General features: G+C 40.4%; 2 protein-coding genes across 2 annotated transcripts; both read right to left on the reverse strand.

Moving 5' to 3' along the window:
• Positions 1 to 12,956, reverse strand: LOC142997021 (uncharacterized). Its single transcript, XM_076148183.1, has 23 exons — positions 12,863 to 12,956; positions 8,084 to 8,270; positions 7,673 to 7,809; positions 7,433 to 7,577; positions 7,178 to 7,271; positions 6,408 to 6,536; positions 5,952 to 6,138; positions 5,541 to 5,710; positions 5,291 to 5,403; positions 5,051 to 5,167; positions 4,741 to 4,914; positions 4,497 to 4,629; positions 3,762 to 3,914; positions 3,572 to 3,664; positions 3,081 to 3,352; positions 2,801 to 2,934; positions 2,501 to 2,660; positions 1,917 to 2,348; positions 1,637 to 1,770; positions 1,311 to 1,365; positions 1,031 to 1,164; positions 731 to 890; positions 1 to 578 (listed from the first exon to the last, which is right to left on the reverse strand). Exons 2-23 carry the CDS (start codon positions 8,261 to 8,263, stop codon positions 195 to 197), a joined length of 3,690 nt encoding a protein of 1,229 aa, XP_076004298.1. The 5' UTR covers positions 8,264 to 8,270; positions 12,863 to 12,956; the 3' UTR covers positions 1 to 194.
• Positions 12,957 to 15,150: 2,194 nt separating this feature from the next.
• LOC142996693 (von Willebrand factor A domain-containing protein 7-like) lies at positions 15,151 to 23,105 on the reverse strand. Its single transcript, XM_076147707.1, is given in 17 exon segments — positions 15,151 to 15,723; positions 15,876 to 16,035; positions 16,176 to 16,309; positions 16,456 to 16,727; positions 16,951 to 17,043; positions 17,141 to 17,293; positions 17,899 to 18,031; positions 18,140 to 18,313; positions 18,443 to 18,559; positions 18,683 to 18,810; positions 18,950 to 19,119; positions 19,379 to 19,556; positions 19,919 to 20,012; positions 20,182 to 20,326; positions 20,422 to 20,558; positions 20,832 to 21,018; positions 21,548 to 23,105. Coding segments are annotated over 16 exon segments (2,652 nt in total). The 5' UTR covers positions 21,012 to 21,018; positions 21,548 to 23,105; the 3' UTR covers positions 15,151 to 15,339.
• Positions 23,106 to 24,695: the final 1,590 nt, after the last annotated feature.

Consider the following 24,695-nt stretch of genomic DNA (forward strand, 5'->3'; position numbering starts at 1 on the left):
ACAAGGTTCCTTTATTATATTCCAAATATTATATGTCAGAACTGTAGAAAAGTTTACGTCCATCATCCATTTGCTTCATCAATCATATTTAAGCGTATTTAAGCAACTCCCTCACAATATGATGTCTAAATAGAAAACATCTGACCGCATCAGTGTACAATAAACATTCAAACCGAAACAACTGACATTTTTAATCAATGTAAGGCTGACATGAAGGCAGATATCAAAAGGCACAACCACAGTGACATAGACACAGTCAGAGCAGGAGGGCCACCAGAACGGACAATAGAATGGTAGCACTTGCCCACGTTGCCTACCTCATCTACGGCAACAAACTCAACAATCTGTGAACAGCAGGAGGCGTTGTAGTTTGCCTGAACAATGGGAGCACTCAGCGAGGAGTATGAGAGGGATCCATCACCCTGCCGCTTGAGAATTTTCACTATGCCGGTGCCATTACCATCAGTGATGTTGGCTGAGAGCTCCCATTGGAAAGGTGAACACTGAGACACATCAGCAGGGCAGTCATCAGCCAGGACACTCACCATTTGGCACAATGGCGGAGTAAAATCTGTAATCTGTACATGGGAGAAATTCACAAATGTACAATGTTTAAGTATCACAAAGACTTAATTCTGTCGGCTTAGTGCAGCAAAAGGCAATGACAGAATACACAGAGTGTACAACCTTCATATTTATTGTGTCTTGAATCATTTGTGTGTCAGGTTACCTTCTGAACAACAGAGATTCTCAGGACAGCATAGTTGGAGTCGGCACCGCTGGAGGACTTGACTTCAATTGTCAGTGTGATATCAGTTCCTGACAGTGTGTTGGCAGGTGGCTTCATGGTCAAGGTAGCATTACTATATTGCCCAGTTTTCAACGAGAGGCTTTAAGTAAGAGGAAAGTAGACATGATGATTACATGTATTGTGTACACATTGGTGTTTGATTTCTCTGCACATGATATCGAAAGTAATGCAGCAGGTAGAAGCAAGAAGCAGGCAGCCGTTGACACTTGACAATCTCACCTTGGTGGATAGGTCATGGCAAGGTTTTTATCATTTGTGGCATTGACCTGATATGCACCACCAGACCCCTGAGTTATGACACTGAAGGGCAGTGAGAGGGTTTCTCCGGGTTCCACGCTGCTGTCTACAATAACCTGGAAGGGAAAGTGGAAGAAGACGGAACCATTTTAACTGTGTTTGGGCATATAGCCACTGTCCTGGGTAATGGTTGTTGTAGAACTACCATTTTGAAAATAGCTCCCATAATTTAAAAAATGTATTCTTCAGTGTTTTCACTGACCTGGATGTTGACCTTGGAGACAGACATTGAGGTGGTGGACTGCATCTGAAACAGACTGTTTGACTCTTTGTCAGTTCCTTTAAGCATGACCACAAACTCCCCCTCAGGGTCTTTATCGATAGTCACACCAGAACGCACAATAGAATGGTAGCACTTGCCCACGTTGCCTACTTCATCTAAGGCAACAAACTCAACAATCTGTGAACAGCAGGAGGCGTTGTAGTTTGCCTGAACAATGGGAGCACTCAGCGTCTGCACATGATATAGAAAGTAATGCAGCAGGTAGAAGCAAGAAGCAGGCAGCCGTTGACACTTGACAATCTCACCTTGGTGGATAGGTCATGGCAAGGTTTTTATGATTTGTGGCATTGACCTGATATTCACCACCAGACCCCTGAGTTATGACACTGAAGGGCAGTGAGAGGGTTTCTCCAGGTTCCACGCTGCTGTCTACAATAACCTGGAAGGGAAAGTGGAAGAAGACGGAACCATTTTAACTGTGTTTGGGCATATAGCCACTGTCCTTGGTAATGGTTGTTGTAGAACTACCATTTTGAAAATTGCTCCCATAATTTAAAAAATGTATTCTTCAGTGTTTTCACTGACCTGGATGTTGACATTGGAGACAGACATTGAGGTGGTGGACTGCCTCTGAAACAGACTGTTTGACTCTTTGTCAGTTCCTTTAAGCATGACCACAAACTCCCCCTCAGGGACTTTATCGATAGTCACACCAGAACGCACAGTAGAATGGTAGCACTTGCCCACGTTGCCTACTTCATCTACGGCAACAAACTCAACAATCTGTGAACAGCAGGAGGAGTTGTAGTTTGCCTGAACAATGGGAGCACTCAGCGAGGAGTATGAGAGGGATCCATCACCCTGCCGCTTGAGAATTTTCACTATGCCGGTGCCATTACCATCAGTGATGTTGGCTGAGAGCTCCCATTGGAAAGGTGAACACTGAGACACATCAGCAGGGCAGTCATCAGCCAGGACACTCACCATTTGGCACAATGGCGGAGTAAAATCTGTAATCTGTACATGGGAGAAATTCACAAATGTACAATGTTTAAGTATCACAAAGACTTAATTCTGTCGGCTTAGTGCAGCAAAAGGCAATGACAGAATACACAGAGTGTACAACCTTCATATTTATTGTGTCTTGAATCATTTGTGTGTCAGGTTACCTTCTGAACAACAGAGATTCTCAGGACAGCATAGTTGGAGTCGGCACCGCTGGAGGACTTGACTTCAATTGTCAGTGTGATATCAGTTCCTGACAGTGTGTCGGCAGGTGGCTTCATGGTCAAGGTAGCATTACTATATTGCCCAGTTTTCAACAAGAGGCTGTAAGTAAGAGGAAAGTAGACATGATGATTACATGTATTGTGTACACATTGGTGTTTGATTTCTCTGCACATGATATAGAAAGTAATGCAGCAGGTAGAAGCAAGAAGCAGGCAGCCGTTGACACTTGACAATCTCACCTTGGTGGATAGGTCATGTTAAGGTTTTTATCATTTGTGGCATTGACCTGATATGCACCACCAGACCCCTGAGTTATGACACTGAAGGGCAGTGAGAGGGTTTCTCCGGGTTCCACGCTGCTGTCTACAATAACCTGGAAGGGAAAGTGGAAGAAGACGGAACCATTTTAACTGTGTTTGGGCATATAGCCACTGTCCTGGGTAATGGTTGTTGTAGAACTACCATTTTGAAAATTGCTCCCATAATTTAAAAAATGTATTCTTCAGTGTTTTCACTGACCTGGATGTTGACCTTGGAGACAGACATTGAGGTGGTGGACTGCCTCTGAAACAGACTGTTTGACTCTTTGTCAGTTCCTTTAAGCATGACCACAAACTCCCCCTCAGGGACTTTATCGATAGTCAATAGGATGTCTCCGTTGCCCATGTCAGTTGTTTTGCCATTGCTAACAGACTCAGGACCAGACACTGTTACCAAACCAACTTCACCAACAGTCATGGAGGACGGACCTTTTCTAGCTATTACTGAGAGCAGCAGATTAACTGGCTGGCCTGAATGTCCAGAAGAGAGAAGAAGCATGGTAAGGAAAAACAACTTCAAGGAATCTTATCTTCCTCAGCTTATTTCTCTATCATAATGTCATAATGATTACACGTGATTACTTGGGATTTTTATATAGTGCAGTAAAATGTGTAAGACTTCTGTGAACTGATAAGCATGTCAATGCAAAGAATGAAAGAGATGAACACTCATTGCTTTATTGCTTGTACCTGCTTGTGGACGCCCACTGATTACTGCGTAACCCGGGTGTGGTCCACCAAAAGCCTCCACGAAGTCGTAGATAAAGGTTATAATGCTTTGGCCTGGAAAGAAATGCACAAAGTTACAGAACCTCTAAATGATCCCAGTCTGTAAACCATTATGTCAGTGAAAGAAATTGCAGACAGAAGGATGTAACACCTGTGACTTTGAGTGTGTACGGCTGGTTGGAGTTGATGTTGATCTGCCAGGTTCCTGTCTGCATGTCGGCGTTAAGGCGAATTCTCCTCAGGTTGCCCACAGTCTGAATGGTCCCCAGATTTCCACTAGCTTCACTGTGGCTCTGACTCACACCTGGAAGTAGTAAGCATGCATCATCAGTCAATCAGACACATAGATTGAGTCATGTAGGGAGCTAAACATTCTGTCAGTTAACTAGGCAAACAGCACAGAGAAGTAAATCACCCATTTCATGTGTATTATATTTGTTGGAGGAGGAGCTAAAATAAAGAAATGTTATATGTTAAATAGTATTCAGTAATTCTATATGAAAAGTAGCACCTGAAAATTAAGGCATAGGCACTAAAGTATCACCATGGAACTCCTCTTTATTATTTTGACTTTATGTTGTGCTTATTGGGTCAATTTCTCCAGTTAGTTAACTTGTAGTAATAATGCTAATAATACTTTCAGTGTATTGTCACATTTCAGCCCCCCCAACAATGCATTCATTCCAAAGCACAACTACAGTGGAGCATCTGGCTGAGCAGCCAAATTTAAATAAGAGTGTTTTGTACTGATGATGATAAACTGTGTTTACACTGCTCATTAGAGCCATGTTTTAGGTCTTTTATGATCTTATTTAAATACAATCTATTTAAATTTGCCATATAAATGTGTAACTGTGGTTAAATGAAAACAGTGTTGGAGCTTTACCTGCAGGGTTGGTCAGTGTGAAAGTAATGGATGTTCCTGTGATGTAGATGGTGATGTTTTTCAGAGATTCATCCAACATGAAGGGGAAGGTCTCCTGCTTCCCAGGGTTTCTTGCTCGCTGAAGAACCGTTACCTGAGGAAGAGGAGAGGGCAATCTCTATTTATATTTTTCAGCCTTGGCTCACACATGCTTCAGAATTTGAGAATCATGGATTTTACTCAATGCTAAAAACTGCCATTTTACCAGAGCTGAAGTGGTCGTGTCAAGGATGACTTCTGTAGCCTGAGGCAGCTGGTTCTTGGCCACCTGGATGGCTTGGCCACCAGAAGCCAGAGCCAAATCTTTATAGTCATTAAAAGACGCAGCTCTAATGGAACGGCGGCGCCTTGAACCGGGTTGTGTCATGAAAAATGACACCTGTGGAAAGAGGGGATGTGGTCAGGGAAGGAAGTGAGTGTTGAAAGAAGGTAGGAAGTAAATGCTTGGCAGTGTCTGGCAGAGTCTGTCAAGTAAAACTCAATTTGATGCAACGAGTGAAAAATGTATTAATTACTGTTGATTTAGTGTTCCTGATGAGAGCAACAATAGTGTCCTTGAGTGCGATGTCTTTGGCCGTAGCATCAGTGAACACATAGATTTGGGAAGAGGGAGGAGCACCAGTGAGAGCTACCTAGAGAAGAAATCAGACAATGAATGAAGAAGTTTACTTTCAATCGGGTCAAAGTTTACATGGTAACAGGAGGAATAATATTAAAGATGCTCAATCAATCTACCACTGTGACAGTGTTAATACCTTAAGTCCTGATAGGCACTTCTCTGGGTGATCACCACCTCCTTTTGCTCTGAGCTTAGAAATTTCGCTTTTCATTATATCAGGGTCAGTTGTCTTGACCATAGGTCCAAATTCTACAAAGCACACAGAAAGTTCACAAAGGCTTTTCAAATGATTACTTGAGACATGTATTGCGCTGAAATGTTGTGTATTTGTAAACTGTACCAACTCTAATTGCTGTCGTATACATGATTTCTTTGGGGGCACATACCAGGATCATTGAAGGGAACTAGAATATACTCGGAGGGCTCATCCTGGGTTCCTTTTTTGCCGTCAATGATTTCATACACAACTGCTTTGGCTTCATCAATGTCATCTTTCATGCTGCCAGTGGTGTCAATCACAAAACATAAAACGGATGAGCGGGCAATCCCCATCATTCTGCAAGAGGAAAAATGGGAGATTTGATGATCAGGTTGAAACTATTGAACCGTTTCATTGACTTGTAGCACTAAAATATAAAAAAAAAAAAAGTGATTACTTGTTACTTGGGAATTAACATTTCCATAGTAACAGGTAACACAAAATGGAAGTAGTCCAGTAAAATACCAGTACCTCAGAAATGTGCCTTACAGTTCTTTAGTCGGTATAAATAGTATGCATAGAATTTGAACCATTCTACCTCAGGAAATCTTTGTCACCAGCAGCCAATCGGATGTCCTCCAGCAGCTGGAGGCTGGCAGCTGTGGATGTGTTTACAGCAGCTGTATGCAGAGCTATGTTGTCTGACCGACGCTCATCTTTGTTGATGCCACCACGAGGGATTGTAGAGGTCGTCAGATCAGCTGCACCTCCATGGCTACATTTACCTGGCACAGCACAAAAATAGGTAAAAGAGACAGGAAGTGGCTCCTTTTCTACTTTTTTTGTTGTATACTGGAAATGATGGTGATAGTTGTGAAGAGTTTTATTTGACCGTTCTATGTAACAACAAAAAAGCCATTGATGCCTAAATCCATAATACATTCTTCAAGATTGTAATGACTAATTAATGGAATTGGGTCAAACACAACCTTTGTTCATTAACATTGTGTAAGAATAAGGGTGTAGGATGTATGGATGGGTTGAGTTGTCATACCTTTTGGCTTGGCATTAGATGAGATTCCCATGTAGCCTGATGTCAGTTTCTTCTCTTTGATGATGTTAGGAAGGATCGTGTTGGGACATGTCCCAATGGAACAGTCACTGCAGGTGGCAGTGTCAACATCTGCACAAGCAAAATGTAAACAAGAATGAGACATTCGGCATAGAACATAGAACATACCAGATTAACAAATAGGCATTACTTCATGTCATAAGGTCACAAGGCATCAAGACTGAGAACTGTTGTGTATAGTAGGGATAATAGAGGTCGTCTATCCCACCTCCTCCCCTCATCCATCCATCCATCCATTCTCTAAAGCCACTTATCCTCTCAGGGTCACAGGGGTGCTGGAGCCTTTCCCAGCAGCCCCTGGGTAGGTCGCCAGTCTACCCCAGGGCATTGGAAGAACATTTCCCTGATCTATTTTCTGAAAACTTTCCTTTATCTCCACTTGTCTTGTTAAAGCCTTATGTTTATCTGAAAATAATTCCCACACTCCACACTCCGCACCCTCCATTGACAAAATAATACATTCTGCTCTTTGATCCATAGATATGCATGATTCATGGAATTTTACCCCACCTATAATGATGTGGACATTATGTATTGTGTACATTATGTTCTTGTGTATTTTGCCTTACCCATCATGTAACATAGCTTCACTTTTATGACAGCAGTATCACACACACACACGCATACACACACACACACACATGCACATGATATAAAGGAATAGATTATTACAATTTTACTACGGAACACACCTGCCAGGTTTTCCAGAGGAAGGTCAGGGCGTATGAGATTGATGTATGGTTCTCTGTTTCCGAGCTCCACCCAGTTACTGTGACTGTAGAAATCCTGAATGTATACAGAGAGAGAGAGAGAGAGAAACAGGAAGAGGGTAGATGATTTCATATTCAGCACATATATAAATAGTAAAGTGAATGTATTACAGTACAGATTTCTCTTATGGGACAATTGAATTGAATTGTCTTGCTGTCTCACTCTTTCACTCTCACCTGCAATGTATGAAGGACTCTGCCCAGTGTTTCTCTGGCAGCCTTAAAGTTCTCCTTGCGAACGTTTGCCTTGATGCTGGCCATGCCCTCCATAATGAGACTGTGCCCCTCCATGAATCTCTCCGAGTTGAAGTGGTGTGGAGCGCTGGGAACAATTTTTCACATGTTGCTTCATCCATTTGACAACAGCACATTGACTCCAATTGTTTTGTTTTATTTTCTTTGCTTATCTCCACTCACCTGTTGACAAAGTCCCGGTCTTCCAGTCCATTCTGCACGTAGATCTCTCGGAGTGCCAAGTGAAATTTGGCACCCGACACTTCTCCAGTTGCTGTGGGGCCTAAACAGGCCCTGACCAGCTCTTCAGGAGAGTGGCCCTGAGGTCAGAGGTCAATGGTTAGAGGATACAGGTATAGTTCCAGAAACATGCAAAGAAGAGTGTGTAGAGCGTACACAATTATATGAACAGCAGATACACATATCTTAACAGAAGCAATAGGGATGGGCAATGCATTTCAGGAAATGCAGGCTGGAATGTCGCCCATAAAGCAACGTGGGTGAAACATGTGAATGTGTATTTTTAGCTTGTGCTTTAGTGTTGCGTGTGGCTACAATTGTATTATGTGCATACATTTATTTATTTCCACATACCGTAGGCTTAAATTCATGACCAGACGCCTCAACCTTGGCTCGACATGTGTCCGTCACTTTTTGCAATAGAGCCGTTTTTGTAATGCCGACATGAGTAGATGCCCCACCTCCATCGGAGACAAAGGCCTCAGATGGGCCTGATAGACACAAGACCAGCAGGGTGACCAGCACTGCAGCCATGATGACACTAAAGACAGAAAGATTCATTATTATTGCTATTCGGTTGATTTGTGTCCTGATTTTAACTTCTTGCTGAATGAGTCAATTAAAGTCCCAGGACAGCCGTATTCTTATCAGGTAAAGATCAACCAGACGATCAGTGAACAGTATTTTTAAAGGTTTTGTATCATGAATTATTATCTAGAGCTCAGTAAAATCCTATTGTGGTGTTTAATCCATATAATTCTACATTTTATATATAACAGGATATGTAAGAAACACATGGATAAATTCAATATATACTGAATACTGTAACTCACTTTACAATTATATTACAATCATTATGTAAATTAGATTTTCATAATCATGACCGAAATTATCAGGTTGATAATTGAAATTTCTATGTATGATAATTAATAGATGAAAATGCTGTCAATACCAAACTTTGTGCAATAAAAATGTGACTCAAATCTGAAATTTAAAAACCTGTGTAATGAAAAACCTACATACCTTGACGTTACTCAGCTGCTTGGAAATCCTCCTCCTGTGTTTCCCCCCCAGCTCCATGTCTCTGAATATATACAATGCTGGAAGACATTGGAGGGTGGGGTTGGACACTGGGTGTGTGTGTGCGCATGTGGGCAAATGACTAACTCTTCTTCTGCATAACTTCCACGTCATGAAAAATATAGTCACAGCCTTATCTGAACTAACTGCAAGGGTTTCCCTCAAATAAACTGGAAATCTTTGGGTGTGTCTTTGACAGTACGTCACACCTCAAAGAACTCAAAGCCCACTCAGTACATTCTGATAAGGTTTCTGTATATCTTTCTAAATGAACATTCAATAATTCATCCCATTGATGGTGGCGAGTTAAGATTAGAGCTTTCTTTGCTAATTAGTTTTATACAGCAGTATATAATAATCTTAGCGACAAAGTGGGTGCAATCGCTCGCACTGGACACTCCCGCAGACTTTCTACCCTCGTCTTGTGATTTTAATGGTTTTAACGGTAAAATTGGGTCAACCCTTGACACAGTCAACAAACAACTAAAGAGAAAGTGTGGCACAGCAGAATGAAGAAAGAATAATAATAATAATCAGTTATCAAATTTCATCATCATCTAGAGGAGGATTATTTAGAAGGGCTTGTTTTTAATCGATAAGTTAAATGGTTTTATGAAATCATCATTTGTGATATTCTGACTCATATCGAGGATAAACAACCAAGAGTGTTTGACTTTAACCTGGGAAAGGATATTGTATCACGTGTTCAGAGGTCAGAGCTTTATATTTGTTTATCTGAAAACCCATATTGTTTATCTTTCTTGACTTTCAGAAAGTGCCAAAGTGAAATTATTTATATTTATATAAATATATAAATATATTTAATCAGTATATGAAAAATAGAGAAACAATTGTATTATGTGCATACATGTATTTATTTCCACATACCGTAAGCTTAAAATATGTGACCAGAAGCCTCAACCACGGCTCGACATGTGTCCGTCACTTTTTGCAATAGAGCCGTTCCTGTAATGCAAACAAAAGTTGTGCGTTTATTAGGAGGGCCAATCGATATTAGTGGTACTGAGGCCAGTTATCAACTGAAATTGGATTTCTAGTACCACTGTTATAGCAACAATTAAGTAATAAATCAGTATTGACCTACAGGCTCTCACAGTCATTGTACACGTGAAATCGCTGAACATGTTTAGTTGGCATAGCAGCAAAACCACAGGTGTGACTAATAATCATCATTAATCATGCCTCCATACCATTGTGATGTGCAGAGCCCTCACACAGGCACACAAGTTCAATGCAGATTGCATTTGTACGTAATCCCTACTGTATGTCCATATTCATTCATTCATTCTCCATAGCCGCTCATCATCTTAGTTTATTGCTACTAGATGTATTTGATCATCAACTCCTACCTAACCTCAGTCATGTATCAAGCAGTATCCATTGAAGACACTACTGTAATGACCTATAGTCTGCGTTATTGTGTCTATCATCTTAAAGTGTTGGCATTCCTACATGGAATATAACGACCATATTCTCAGTTGGTATCAAGTCAAACAAATGTCCCTTTTAGAACCTGTAGCATTTGAGTAAATCTTTCCAGTCTCTCCAATCAACGTTCCTGGACAAACCCTGTGACCTTCTTAAACTTCCACCCATATGAATCAGGTATCCTGCTCCTCTCAGATCCAGAGGTACATGGAGCTCAAATGGAGGGAGGAGGAGAGCAGGGAGTTTGTGTTGGCAGAGAAGGAACAGGAAGTTGAATGGAGTTTACTTTTGGAAAGAAAAAATACAGGAGAAATGGCTGAAAGTGCTGGCTGAGGAAGGGAAAGATAGGCCAAAGAAAACAGAGGGCAACAATAAGTGGATGGTCAGAGAAAGGCCATAATTGGGAAACACACTTTAATGTCTCAAATCTATCAATAGTATCAATCTTACGAAACGTTTTCTGTTCTTTGAGGCATTTGACAGCATCAGAAAACATTAACAACTTTATTGTTAACTTGGATTTTGTTGTTGTGTTGTTAATTTGTTGAATCGTGTAAGACAATTATGACATTCTGGAGAGTGATAGCAGCTTCCTAACTTGTTTTTGACGTATTTCTTTTTACGTTCGGTGAACTTTAAACTTTAAAGCACAACAGTTGCCTATAGATGGCATCTGTCGAGCAACAAATTGACCACTAGATGGCGACAGACGCATTTAAACAAGGTTTTTAATTCTCCAAACATTTCATTGAGATTGTTTTGATAGATTTATACCAAATAAGTACCGTATTATATTTTTGACATAAGACAGAGTTCAATTTGATGTATGATTTGTGTACTTGTATACATATATGTACTTGAGTATAGACTGTATATTGTCAATGCACCGTGTTTCAGTATGGGGACTGGTTCACACAAGTCAAGATTTGGAATGATGATGGTTACCATCATCATTCCAAATCTTGTATGACAGTGTATGTATGACAGACACTGAAGTCTAAAGTCAGGCTGTGGTCTTGCATATCATGTTTCATTCTGTTTGTTTTGTCTTTCCATTTTTCTTCTTGTACTCATGTTGCTCAGTTTCCTCATTCTTGTCTGATATGATAATCTAGCCAAATTTACATCCACACTCACACACTGGCTCATTCATTAGTCTTCCTAATTTGAATAAAGGTGTGTGTGTGTGTGTGTGTGTGTGTGTGTGTGTGTGTGTGTGTGTGTGTGTGTGTGTGTGTGTGTGTGTGTGTGTGTGCGTGTGTGTGTGTGTGTGTGTGTGTTGGTGTGTATGTGTGTGTGTGTGTAGGAGCGGAGGGACTGATTCAAATCAGCAGTGTTGTGGAAAGTGACAGAACTGGAGGGATGAGTGTCGTTGACAGCAAGACAGCGAGAGCGACGGAACAGGACAGGATTTTTGCTTTCACTCTCCTCTGTGAATGTGAAGCTAACATCTGGGTGAGTGCTAAACAAAAGCTTGAAACGTGATCAATGAAGAATGAAGTAACACATCAGAACTACACAACTTAATATATATAATATGTATAATATTGTTGGAGATGTAATATTCCCATGCTGCCCCAACACTGCACACTCTCTCTCTCTCTCTCTCTCTCTCTCTCTCTCTGTCTCTCTCTCTCTCTCTCTCTCTCTCGCTCATTTTACTTATTACTGTACACATCAGTTGGAATAATTCAGCATTATTATTTTGGATTGTGTATTGTTTTGTTAACATTTTTTTTAACATTGCAGAGGTGTAATATGTTTATGTATTTATGCCCCATTCCCTCAAATTCTTTTTTGCTCTTATCTGCTGTGGTGCCGCAACAGACCTGAACCCTCTGAACTCAAAGAGAGTTCAGTGTTGGTGATTATAAAAATAATAATAATAATAATAACTTTAATAAATTAAAGTCCTCGGGGCACCACCCTGTTTATTGGCACAGGGAATCAAGATAGCATATAATTGACCTAAACCTTAAAGATTCACCATAAATCTTAATTATCAATTAAAATTTGAAAATTAAAAGATGGTTCTTGGTTCACTGGATTAGAGCATCCGGGCAAGTTCTTAGGTCTCCTTCCTCCCTTGAGTTGGTACAGGGAGCCTTTCTGGAGAGTAGCCGTTTCAGTAGAGAGTTTCTGGGGAAGGGGAAGGGGTTCTTGGTGGAACTGCTGGGCTTTTATGCTGCAAATGACCTCACAGCCAAGATTTAACCTTTTGGTCAATGTCGTGGCAGCTTCATTCTCTGACATCTTCACATCAAGGTGTGAAGAGGGGGTTGATCCAATACAACACTAGGTTGTCTCGTTGTGTTGTGGACAAAAGGCTGCATGTTTTATCAGAGTCAGCCATGTTGGGACAGCTTCAAATGTTTTCACACGTTTTTCAGCTTCAAACCTGTGTAAACACCTGCATCAGTGTTGTGAAAGATTGTGTGCTTCACTTTCCCAAGCAATTTGGAGGATTCCACAGTTTGAAACATGTCAAAACAAACAATATTCACAATATCCTATTTTTAAAAGTAAGATTTCCATTAATTTGACTTAGTAACTCTTCAAGTATGACTTTACTCTGTTAGTTGTAAATGTTAGTATGTCACTCACCTCAGCACAGGTTTCTGGAGAAATTCCGTTCTGAAAAGATGTCACTACTGGTGGTCCCACAAAGTTTGATTTAACATTTGCTTGCTTAACTAAAAGTGGTACTAGGCTGAAGAGGTCGTATAGCTCAAGAAGAGGTGATGCTAAACCTAAACAAATAAAACTTGAATCCACTCCCCCAATTGCTAAGTGGTCTAGATTTGCTAATGATGGCATCAGCCCTGAAATGACAAGGAAACCCACTGGTGCTATAAAAGCCACCTCAACTGCTAAAAAGAGTCCATCAGTGGTGAAATCTGAAAAGCTGACAAAAGCAGCAAAATCAAAGAAGTTAAGTACACTGAGAGAATTGCAGAATGGAGCCAAAAAAGGTCACTTAATGAAGAGCAATGCTAATTGCGATACTGGAAGAATATATAAGGCCAAATCTGTGTGGACCCCACCAAGAATGCCACCCAATAATTCACCATCAAAAGTGGAGAGGTCCCTGAAAGATGGTCAGTTGTCTTCACCAAACGAATTCTAAAGTCTAAAACGTCTCCCTCCTCCTCTCCTCCACGTGTTTACCCCCCCAGTGTCTCTCTCCACCCTATACCTGTTAGAGCACCACCTATTGTATCACCATTACAGCCTTTATCATTCATTGGTTGGCGCCTGCTTAGGAACCAGTGCGGGGCATGTGGTCGGGTCCTTAGCAGCGCTGCTGCCTTGGAGAGCCATGTCAGCCTCCATACAGGTCGTCGGCCATTTGCATGCAAACTCTGTGGGAAGGGATTCCCAGACTCCAAGGGCCTTAAACGGCATGGCAGGGTTCATCGCAATGGCAGGATCCATGTCTGCCCTAAATGTGGGAAGGGGTTTGTCTACAGCTTCGGCCTAACCAAACACATCTGTGTAGTGCACTTCTATGAAGGCTTACACCTTTGTTTTTACATGGTTCTGTGTACTCATTGCAATGAAGAGATATTTGATGATGACATTTTAATTCAGCTTTGTCTCTGCTGATGATAAAAATCTATGTTGATCCAAACAAATCCACAAATCCAAATTGAACAAATGCACTTGTAACATGTGCCTAGTTCAGAACTGATTTATGAAACCTGTTTGTTTTTATTAACATAAAAGTTAACGTTTAATGTGCAATAGCAGTTGCAAACACAGAGGAAGTTTGTTTGGCATTGTATAACATTGTACAAATGTCAAGATGTGCTAAACTATATTGAAAATGGATTTTGTGACATTTCTTGTATTTTTTTCCTTTTGAATGCATTAAGGGTGAATTTTAGATAATGGATATTTGCCCCTTAGGGTAATGGTAGGAAATTAAATAGTGGGACAAATAGGCCACTGCGATAAACATAGACTCAAGCTGAATTTTAACACATCTACAGTTTTTCCATTGTTTACAACATGTTGAGAACATGTTATCATTGTTTTTTGGTTTTTCTGTTTTTTGAAAAGCTAATTTTAGTTTGGCTTTGAGATTACAAGATGCCCCTATTTACAAGTGTAGCTGCTGTCATATGACAATGCTGATCCACCATTATTTTATGATTTGTTATGCTGTTGTAATTTCTAATCTTAATTTACCTTTAAAAACACACTGTACAGAATTTCAGATCTTCTTTTTGTTTCTTGGATTTGTATTTTGGGGAAATTGTTTGCTAATAAATTTGCAACGTAAAATGAATCCCTAAATGGATATTTTAGTTAGAAAACATTTCATTCTAAATTTTGGACCTTTCGACCTTAAATACCGAAATAGTTTATGTATATACATTATTTTTATATGAGGGGAGAGTTGCTGTGGGTCTTTAAACTGGTTAAATTGTGGCCCTTGAATTGGCCACTGAAAAGTCTAAAATTTTTAATTTATGTATTCTTTGATTTTGCATTTTATTTTGGTTTCAGGGAGGCTGTTCCTCTCTCTCTATTAATGCCCAGTAGACTATGATCTTTGCCCTCGGAAATTAGATCATGTTACCTTTTAGAAGCAAGGATAACATACATTTTCACTAAAAGTCTGAAAACATTAGATACACTTTTATTAGTCGTGTTTTCATATGAATTGACATGCTCTTCTCCGTTAATGCTTGTGTTTTGCTGAAAGTGCGCTCCACCTCTCCTCAAGGCAGTGGGGAGCCAATATAGCATGTTTTCAAGGGTCAAAGAGGTTTTCTGGTGCCTCAAATGGTGTGCAGGGTTAACTAACAATTTGTACAAGAAAAAGTTTGCTAACCTGAATAATGTAGCAAACTCTCCATGAATAAATACTCAAAATGCCATACAAGGTTCCTTTATTATATTCCAAATATTATATGTCAGAACTGTAGAAAAGTTTACGTCCATCATCCATTTGCTTCATCAATCATATTTAAGCATATTTAAGCAACTCCCTCACAATATGATGTCTAAATAGAAAACATCTGACCGCATCAGTGCACAATAAACATTCAAACCGAAACAACTGACATTTTTAATCAATGTAAGGCTGACATGAAGGCAGATATCAAAAGGCACAACCACAGTGACATAGACACAGTCAGAGCAGGAGGGCCACCAGAACGCACAATAGAATGGTAGCACTTGCCCACGTTGCCTACTTCATCTACGGCAACAAACTCAACAATCTGTGAACAGCAGGAGGCGTTGTAGTTTGCCCGAACAATGGGAGCACTCAGCGAGGAGTATGAGAGGGATCCATCACCCTGCCGCTTGAGAATTTTCACTATGCCGGTGCCATTACCATCAGTGATGTTGGCTGAGAGCTCCCATTGGAAAGGTGAACACTGAGACACATCAGCAGGGCAGTCATCAGCCAGGACACTCACCATTTGGCACAATGGCGGAGTAAAATCTGTAATCTGTACATGGGAGAAATTCACAAATGTACAATGTTTAAGTATCACAAAGACTTAATTCTGTCGGCTTAGTGCAGCAAAAGGCAATGACAGAATACACAGAGTGTACAACCTTCATATTTATTGTGTCTTGAATCATTTGTGTGTCAGGTTACCTTCTGAACAACAGAGATTCTCAGGACAGCATAGTTGGAGTCGGCACCGCTGGAGGACTTGACTTCAATTGTCAGTGTGATATCAGTTCCTGACAGTGTGTCGGCAGGTGGCTTCATGGTCAAGGTAGCATTACTATATTGCCCAGTTTTCAACGAGAGGCTGTAAGTAAGAGGAAAGTAGACATGATGATTACATGTATTGTGTACACATTGGTGTTTGATTTCTCTGCACATGATATAGAAAGTAATGCAGCAGGTAGAAGCAAGAAGCAGGCAGCCGTTGACACTTGACAATCTCACCTTGGTGGATAGGTCATGGCAAGGTTTTTATCATTTGTGGCATTGACCTGATATGCACCACCAGACCCCTGAGTTATGACACTGAAGGGCAGTGAGAGGGTTTCTCCGGGTTCCACGCTGCTGTCTACAATAACCTGGAAGGGAAAGTGGAAGAAGACGGAACCATTTTAACTGTGTTTGGGCATATAGCCACTGTCCTGGGTAATGGTTGTTGTAGAACTACCATTTTGAAAATAGCTCCCATAATTTAAAAAATGTATTCTTCAGTGTTTTCACTGACCTGGATGTTGACCTTGGAGACAGACATTGAGGTGGTGGACTGCCTCTGAAACAGACTGTTTGACTCTTTGTCAGTTCCTTTAAGCATGACCACAAACTCCCCCTCAGGGACTTTATCGATAGTCAATAGGATGTCTCCGTTGCCCATGTCAGTTGTTTTGCCATTGCTAACAGACTCAGGACCAGACACTGTTACCAAACCAACTTCACCAACAGTCATGGAGGACGGACCTTTTCTAGCTATTACTGAGAGCAGCAGATTAACTGGCTGGCCTGAATGTCCAGAAGAGAGAAGAAGCATGGTAAGGAAAAACAACTTTCACATCTTCAAGGAATCTTATCCTCATTAGCTTATATCTCTATCATACCTTCATAATGATTACACGTGATTACTTGGGATTTTTATATAGTGCAGTAAAATGTGTAAGACTTCTGTGATAAGCATGTCAATGCAAAGAATGAGAGAGATGAACACTCATTGCTTTATTGCTTGTACCTGCTTGTGGACGCCCACTGATTACTGCGTAACCCGGGTGTGGTCCACCAAAAGCCTCCACGAAGTCGTATATAAAGGTTATAATGCTTTGGCCTGGAAAGAAATGCACAAAGTTACAGAACCTCTAAATGATCCCAGTCTGTAAACCATTATGTCAGTGAAAGAAATTGCAGACAGAAGGATGTAACACCTGTGACTTTGAGTGTGTACGGCTGGTTGGAGTTGATGTTGATCTGCCAGGTTCCTGTCTGCATGTCGGCGTTAAGGCGAATTCTCCTCAGGCTGCCCACAGTCTGAATGGTCCCCAGATTTCCACTAGCTTCACTGTGGCTCTGACTCACACCTGGAAGTAGTAAGCATGCATCATCAGTCAATCAGACACATAGATTGAGTCATGTAGGGAGCTAAACATTCTGTCAGTTAACTAGGCAAACAGCACAGAGAAGTAAATCACCCATTTCATGTGTATTATATTTGTTGTATTTTAGTAATTTTCCTGTATTTAGGAGGAGCTAAAATAAAGAAATGTTATATGTTTAATAGTATTCAGTAATTCTAAATGAAAAGTAGCACGTGAAAATTAAGGCATAGGCACTAAAGTATCACCATGGAGCTCCTCTTTATTATTTTGACTTTATGTTGTGCTTATTGGGTCAATTTCTCCAGTTAGTTAACTTGTAGTAATAATGCTAATAATACTTTCAGTGTATTGGCACATTTCAGCCCCTCCTACAATGCATTCAATCCAAAGCACATCTACAGTGGAGCATCTGGCTGAGCAGCCAAATCTAAATAAGAGTGTTTTGTACTGATGATGATAAACTGTGTTTACACTGCTCATCAGAGCCATGTTTTAGTCTTTTTATGATCTTATTTAAATACAATCTATTTAAATTTGCCATATAAATGTGTAACTGTGGTTAAATGAAAACAGTGTTGGTGCTTTACCTGCAGGGTTGGTCAGTGTGAAAGTAATGGATGTTCCTGTGATGTAGATGGTGATGTTTTTCAGAGATTCATCCAACATGAAGGGGAAGGTCTCCTGCTTCCCAGGGTTTCTTGCTCGCTGAAGAACCGTTACCTAAGGAAGAGGAGAGGGCAATCTCTATTTATATTTTTCAGCCTTGGCTCACAATTGCTTCAGAATTTGAGAATCATGGATTTTACTCAATGCTAAAAAACATTTTACCAGAGCTGAAGTGGACGTGTCAAGGATGACTTCTGTAGCCTGAGGCAGCTGGTTCTTGGCCACCTGGATGGCTTGGCCACTAGAAGCCAGAGCCAAATCTTTTTAGTCATTAAAAGACGCAGCTCTAATGGAACGGCGGCGCCTTGAACCGGGTTCTGTCGTGAAAAATGACACCTGTGAAAAGAGGGGATGTGGTCAGGGAAGGAAGTGAGTGTTGAAAGAAGGTAGGAAGTAAATGCTTGGCAGTGGAGTCTGTCAAGCAAAACTCAACTTGATGCAACGAGTGAAAAATTCAATAATTACTGTTGATTTAGTGCTCCTGATGAGAGCAACAATAGTGTCCTTGAGTGCGATGTCTTTGGCCGTAGCATCAGTGAACACATAGATTTGGGAAGAGGGAGGAGCACCAATGAGAGCTAACTAGAGAAGAAATCAGACAATGAATGAAGAAGTTTACTTTCAATCTGGTCAAAGTTAACATGGTAACAGGAGGAATAATATTAAAAATGCTCAATCAATCTACCACTGTGACAGTGTTAATACCTGAAGTCCTGATAGGCTCAGTGTGGGCCTAATAGGCTCTGGGTGATCATCACCTCCTTTTGCTCTGAGCTTTGAAATTTGGCTTTTCATTATATCAGGGTCAGTTGTCCTGACCATAGGTCCAAATTCTACAAAGCACACAGAAAGTTCACAAAGGCTTTTTAAATGATTACTTGAGACATGTATTGCGCTGAAATGTTGTGTATTTGTAAACTGCACCAACTCTAATTGCTGTCGTATACATGATTTTTTTGGGGGGGCACATACCAATATCATTGAAGGGAACTAGAATATACTCGGAGGGCTCATCCTGGGTTCCTTTTTTGCCGTCAATGATTGCATTCACAACTGCTCTGGCTTCATCAATGTCATCTGACATGCTGCCAGTGGTGTCAATCACAAAACATAAAGCGGATGAGCGGGCAATCCCCATCATTCTGCAAGAGGAAAAATGGGAGATTTAATGATCAGGTTAAAGCTATTGAACCATTTCATTGACTTGTAGCACACTTATCAGTATGCACTAAAATATTTTTTTTTTAAAAAGTGATTACCTGTTACTTGTGTTACCTGTTACATATTAACAGGTAACACAAAATGGAAGTAGTCCAGTAAAATACCAGTACCTCAGAAATGTGCCTTAGTACAGTTCTTTAGTCGGTATAAATAGTATGCATAGAATTTGAACCATTCTACCTCAGGAAATCATTGTCACCAGCAGCCAATCGGATGTCCTCCAGCAGCTGGAGGCTGGCAGCTGTGGCTACGTTTACAGCAGCTGTATGCAGAGCTGACCGACGCTCATCTTCGCTGATGCCACCACGAGGGATTGTAGAGGTCGTCAGATCAGCTGCATCTCCATGGCTACATTTACCTGGCACAGCACAAAAATAGGTAAAAGAGACAGGAAGTGGCTCCTTTTCTACTTTTTTTGTTGTATTCTGGCAATGATGGTGATAGTTGTGAAGAGTTTTATTTGACCATTCATTTATTTACAGTATCTGGCAGCGACCATTGGGTCAAACACAACCTTTGTTCATTAACATTGTGTAAGAATAAGGGTGTAGGATGTATGGATGCACACTCCACACTCCGCACCCTCCATGGACAAAATAATACATTCTGCTCTTTGATACATAGATATCACACACACACATGCATACACACACACACACACACACACACATGCACATGATATAAAGGAATAGATTATTACAATTTTACAACGGAACACACCTGCCAGGTTTTCCAGAGGAAGGTCAGGGCGTATGAGATTGATGTATGGTTCTCTGTTTCCGAGCTCCACCCAGTTACTGTGACTGTAGAAATCCTGAATGTATACAGAGAGAGAGAGAGAGAGAGAGAGAGCAACAGGAAGAGGGTAGATGATTTCATATTCAGCACATATACAAATAGTAAAGTGAATGTATTACAGTACAGATTTCTCTTATGGGACAATTGAATTGAATTGTCTTGCTGTCTCACTCTTTCACTCTCACCTGCAATGTATGAAGGACTCTGCCCAGTGTTTCTCTGGCAGCCTGAAAGTTCTCCTTGCGAACGTTTGCCTTGATGCTGGCCATGCCCTCCATAATGAGACCGCGCCCCTCCATGAATCTCTCTGAGTTGAAGTGGTGTGGAGCGCTGGGAACAATTTTTCACATGTTGCTTCATCCATTTGACAACAGCACATTGACTCCAATTGTTTTGTTTTATTTTCTATGCTCATCGCCACTCACCTGTTGACAAAGTCCCGGTCTACCAGTCCATTATGCACGCAGATCTCTTGGAGTGCCAAGTGAAATTTGGCACCCGACACTTCTCCAGTTGCTGTGGGGCCTAAACAGGCCCTGACCAGCTCTTCAGGAGAGTGGCCCTGAGGTCAGAGGTCAATGGTTAGAGGATACAGGTATAGTTCCAGAAACATGCAAAGAAGAGTGTGTAGAGCGTACACAATTATATGAACAGCAGATACACATATCTTAACAGAAGCAATAGGGATGGGCAATGCATTTCAGGAAATGCAGGCTGGAATGTCGCTCATAAAGCAACGTGGGTGAAACATGTGAATGTGTATTTTTAGATGTGCTTTAGTGTTGCGTGTGGCTACAATTGTATTATGTGCATACATTTATTTATTTCCACATACCGTAGGCTTAAATTCATGACCAGACGCCTCAACCTTGGCTCGACATGTGTCCGTCACTTTTTGCAATAGAGCCGTTTTTGTAATGCTGACATGAGTAGATGCCCCACCTCCAATGGGGACAAAGGCCTCAGATGGGCCTGATAGACACAAGACCAGCAGGGTGACCAGCACTGCAGCCATGATGACACTAAAGACAGAAAGATTCAGACTGATTCAACTCCAAATCATCAATAATAAAATAGATTTTACTGCAATTCGGTTGATTTGTGTCCTGATTTTAACTTCTTGCTGAATGAGTCAATTAAAGTCCCAGGACAGCCGTATTCTTATCAGGTAAAGATCAACCAGACGATCAGTGAACAGTATTTTTATAGGTTTTGTATCATGAATTATTATCTAGAGCTCAGTAAAATCCTATTGTGGTGTTTAATCCGTATAATTCTACATTTTATATATAACAGGATATGTCAGAAACACATGGATAAATTCAATATATACTGAATACTGTAACTCACTTTACAATTATATTACAATCATTATGTAAATTAGATTTTCATAATCATGACCGAAATTATCAGGTTGATAATTGAAATTTCTATGTATGATAATTAATAGATGAAAATGCTGTCAATGCCAAACTTTGTGCAATAAAAATGTGACTCAAATTTGAAATTCAAAAACCTGTGTAATGAAAAATGAAAACTTGACCATCATACCTTGACGTTACTCAGCTGCTTGGAAATCCTCCTCCTGTGTTTTCCCCCCCAGCCCCATGTCCCTGAATATATACAATGCTGGAAGACATTAGAGGGTGGGTTTGGACACTGGGTGTGTGTGTGCTTGGTGTGCAAATTATTTAATGTTCTTCTCTATAACGAAAAATAGTCACAGCCTTATCTGAACTAACTGCAAGGGTTTCCCTCAAATAAACTGGAAATCACAAAACCCTGTGTGTGTGTCTTTGACAGTAAGTCCCACTTCAAAGAACTCAAAGACTCATTTCAAACAACAATGAAACCCACTACCATGAGGAAATAGACAAGCTGGCAGACTGGTGCATGGACAACAACCTCACACTCAACATTAAAAAGACAAAAGAACTCATCATTGACTTCAGGAGACACCATGAGGACCACAGTCCTCTTGTCATCAAGGAAGAGGAGGTGGAGAGGGTTCGCTGCTTCAAGTTCCTGGGGACTAACATTAGTGAAGACCTCAAATGGACTGTGAACACCTCGGCCCTTGTCAAAAAGGCGCAGCAGCGACTCTATTTCCTTCGCACACGGGAGAAGAACCACCTGTCTGCAGAGCTGCTCAGAGCCTTCTACCAATGCTTTATAGAAAGCGTCCTAACATACTGTTTGACAGCTTGGTATGCAAACTGCACCGAGGCAGATCGCCAAAAACTCAAAAGGACTGTTAAAACAGCAGGAAAAATAATTGGACTTCCCCTGCCCTCTCTGGAGGACATTTTTAAGACTTGTTGTCTCCGATGCCAACACCATCCTGAAAGATGCATGAAGAACAGCTTCTTTGTAAGGACCATAAGTGAGCTAAACAAAATCAAACATTAGACAAATTAGTACCCCAAAAGTCAATTACAATATTGGGACACATTGGGACACATTGGGACATATTGGGCATCTTCAGCTATGATGACATGTAATGTCATATGGGGCAAGGAATATGTGATGTCATTTGGGGAGTGATGTTGTGATGTCATGATGTCATATGGGATGTCATGATGTCATGTGGGATGTCATGATGTCATGTGATGTCATATGTCATATGTGATGTACAGTATGTGATGTCGAGACAAGTCATTTGAGTCATCTTGAGCTATTGGGACATCTTGAGCTGTGACACTACTCCTGTTTTAATGTAGGAATGGAACTGTGTGTTGTTTATTCACTGTTATTTATGATTTATTTATAGTTGTTTATGTATAGTTTATTGCTGTTATTTATTACTGTTCAAAGATTCAGGCACAGCACAAATGCATTTCGTTGTATTATCATATACAATGACAATAAAAGCTATTCTAGTCTATTCTATTCAAAGCCCACTCAGTACATTCTGATAAGCTTTCTGTACATCTTTCTAAATCATCATTCAATAATTCATCCCATTGATTACCACATGGTAAATTAATAGAGTTGTTGTGCCATGGTACAAAGGTGAGGGGTGGCGAGTTAAGATTAGAGCATTCTTTGCTAATTAGTTTTATACAGCAGGATATAATAATCTTAGCGACAAAGTGGGTGCAATCGCTCGCACTGGACACTCGTCTTGTGATTTTAATGGTTTTAACAGTAAAATTGGGTCAACCCTCGACACAGTCAACAAACAACTAAAGAGAAAGTGTGGCACAGCAGAAAGGAGAAAGATTAAATAAATAATCAGTTATCAACTTTCATCATCATCTAGAGGAGGATCATTTAGAGGAGCTTGTTTTTAATCGATCAGTTAAATGGTTTTATGAAATCATCATTCGTGATATTCTGACTCATATCGAGGATAAACAACCAAGAGTGTTTGACTTTGACCTGGGAAAGGATATTGTATCACGTAATCAGAGGTCAGAGCTTTATATTTGCTTATCTGAAAACCCATATTGTTTATCTTTCTTGACTTTCAGAAAGTGCCAAGGTGAAATTATTTAGATAAATATAAATATATAAATACATTTAATCAGTATATGAAAAATAGAGAAACAAAAGTTGTGCTTTTATTGGAGGGCCAATCGATATTAGTGGTACTGAGGCCAGTTATCAACTGAAATTGGATTTCTAGTACCACTGTTATAGCAACAATTAAGTAATAAATCAATATTGACCTACAGGCTCTCACAGTCATCGTCCATGTGAAATCACTGAACATGTTTAGTTGGCATAGCAGCAAAACCACAGGTGTGACTAATAATCATCATTAATCATGCCTCCATTCCATTGTGATGTGCAGAGCCCTCACACAGGCACACAAGTTCAATGCAGATTGCATTTGTACGGAATCCCTACTGTATGTCCATATTCATTCATTCATTCTCCATAGCCGCTCATCATCTTAGTTTATTGCTACTAGATGTATTTGCGTTATTGTGTCTATCATCTTAAAGTGTTGGCGTTCCTACATGGAATATAACGACCATATTCTCAGTTGGTATCAAGTCAAACAAATGTCCCTTTAAGAACCTGTAGCATTTGAGTAAATCTTTCCAGTCTCTCCAATCAACGTTCCTGGACAAACCCTGTGACCTTCTTGAAACTTCCACCCATATGAATCAGGCATCCTGCTCCTCTCAGATCCAGAGGTACATGGAGCTCAAATGGAGGGAGGAGGGGAGCAGGGAGTTTGTGTTGGCAGAGAAGGAACAGGAAGTTGAATGGAGTTTACTTTTGGAAGGAAAAAATACAGGAGAAATGGCTGAAAGAGGAGAGTAAATGTGGGAAAGGGTGCTGGCTGAGGAAGGGAAAGATAGGCCAAAGAAAACAGAGGGCAACAATAAGTGGATGGTCAGAGAAAGGCCATAATTAGGAAACACACTTTAATGTCTCAAATCTATCAATAGTATCAATCTTACAAAACGTGTTCTGTTCTTTGAGACATTTGACAGCATCAGAAAACATTAACAACTTAGATTTTGTTGTTGTGTTGTTAATTTGTTGAATTTTGTAAGACAATTATGACATTCTGGAGAGTGATAGCAGCTTCCTAACTTGTTTTTGACGTATTTCTTTTTATGTTCGGTGAACTTTAAACTTTATAGCACAACAGTTGCCTATAGATGGCATCTGTCGAGCAACAAATTGACCACTAGATGGCGACAGACGCATTTAAACAAGGTTTTTAATTCTCCAAACATTT

The sequence above is a fragment of the Genypterus blacodes genome, unplaced genomic scaffold (assembly GCF_046128005.1).
Source record: "Genypterus blacodes isolate CSIRO-AG114 ecotype Tasmania unplaced genomic scaffold, CSIRO-AGI_Gbla_v1 ptg000039l_1, whole genome shotgun sequence".
NCBI classification, from domain to species: domain Eukaryota; kingdom Metazoa; phylum Chordata; class Actinopteri; order Ophidiiformes; family Ophidiidae; genus Genypterus; species Genypterus blacodes.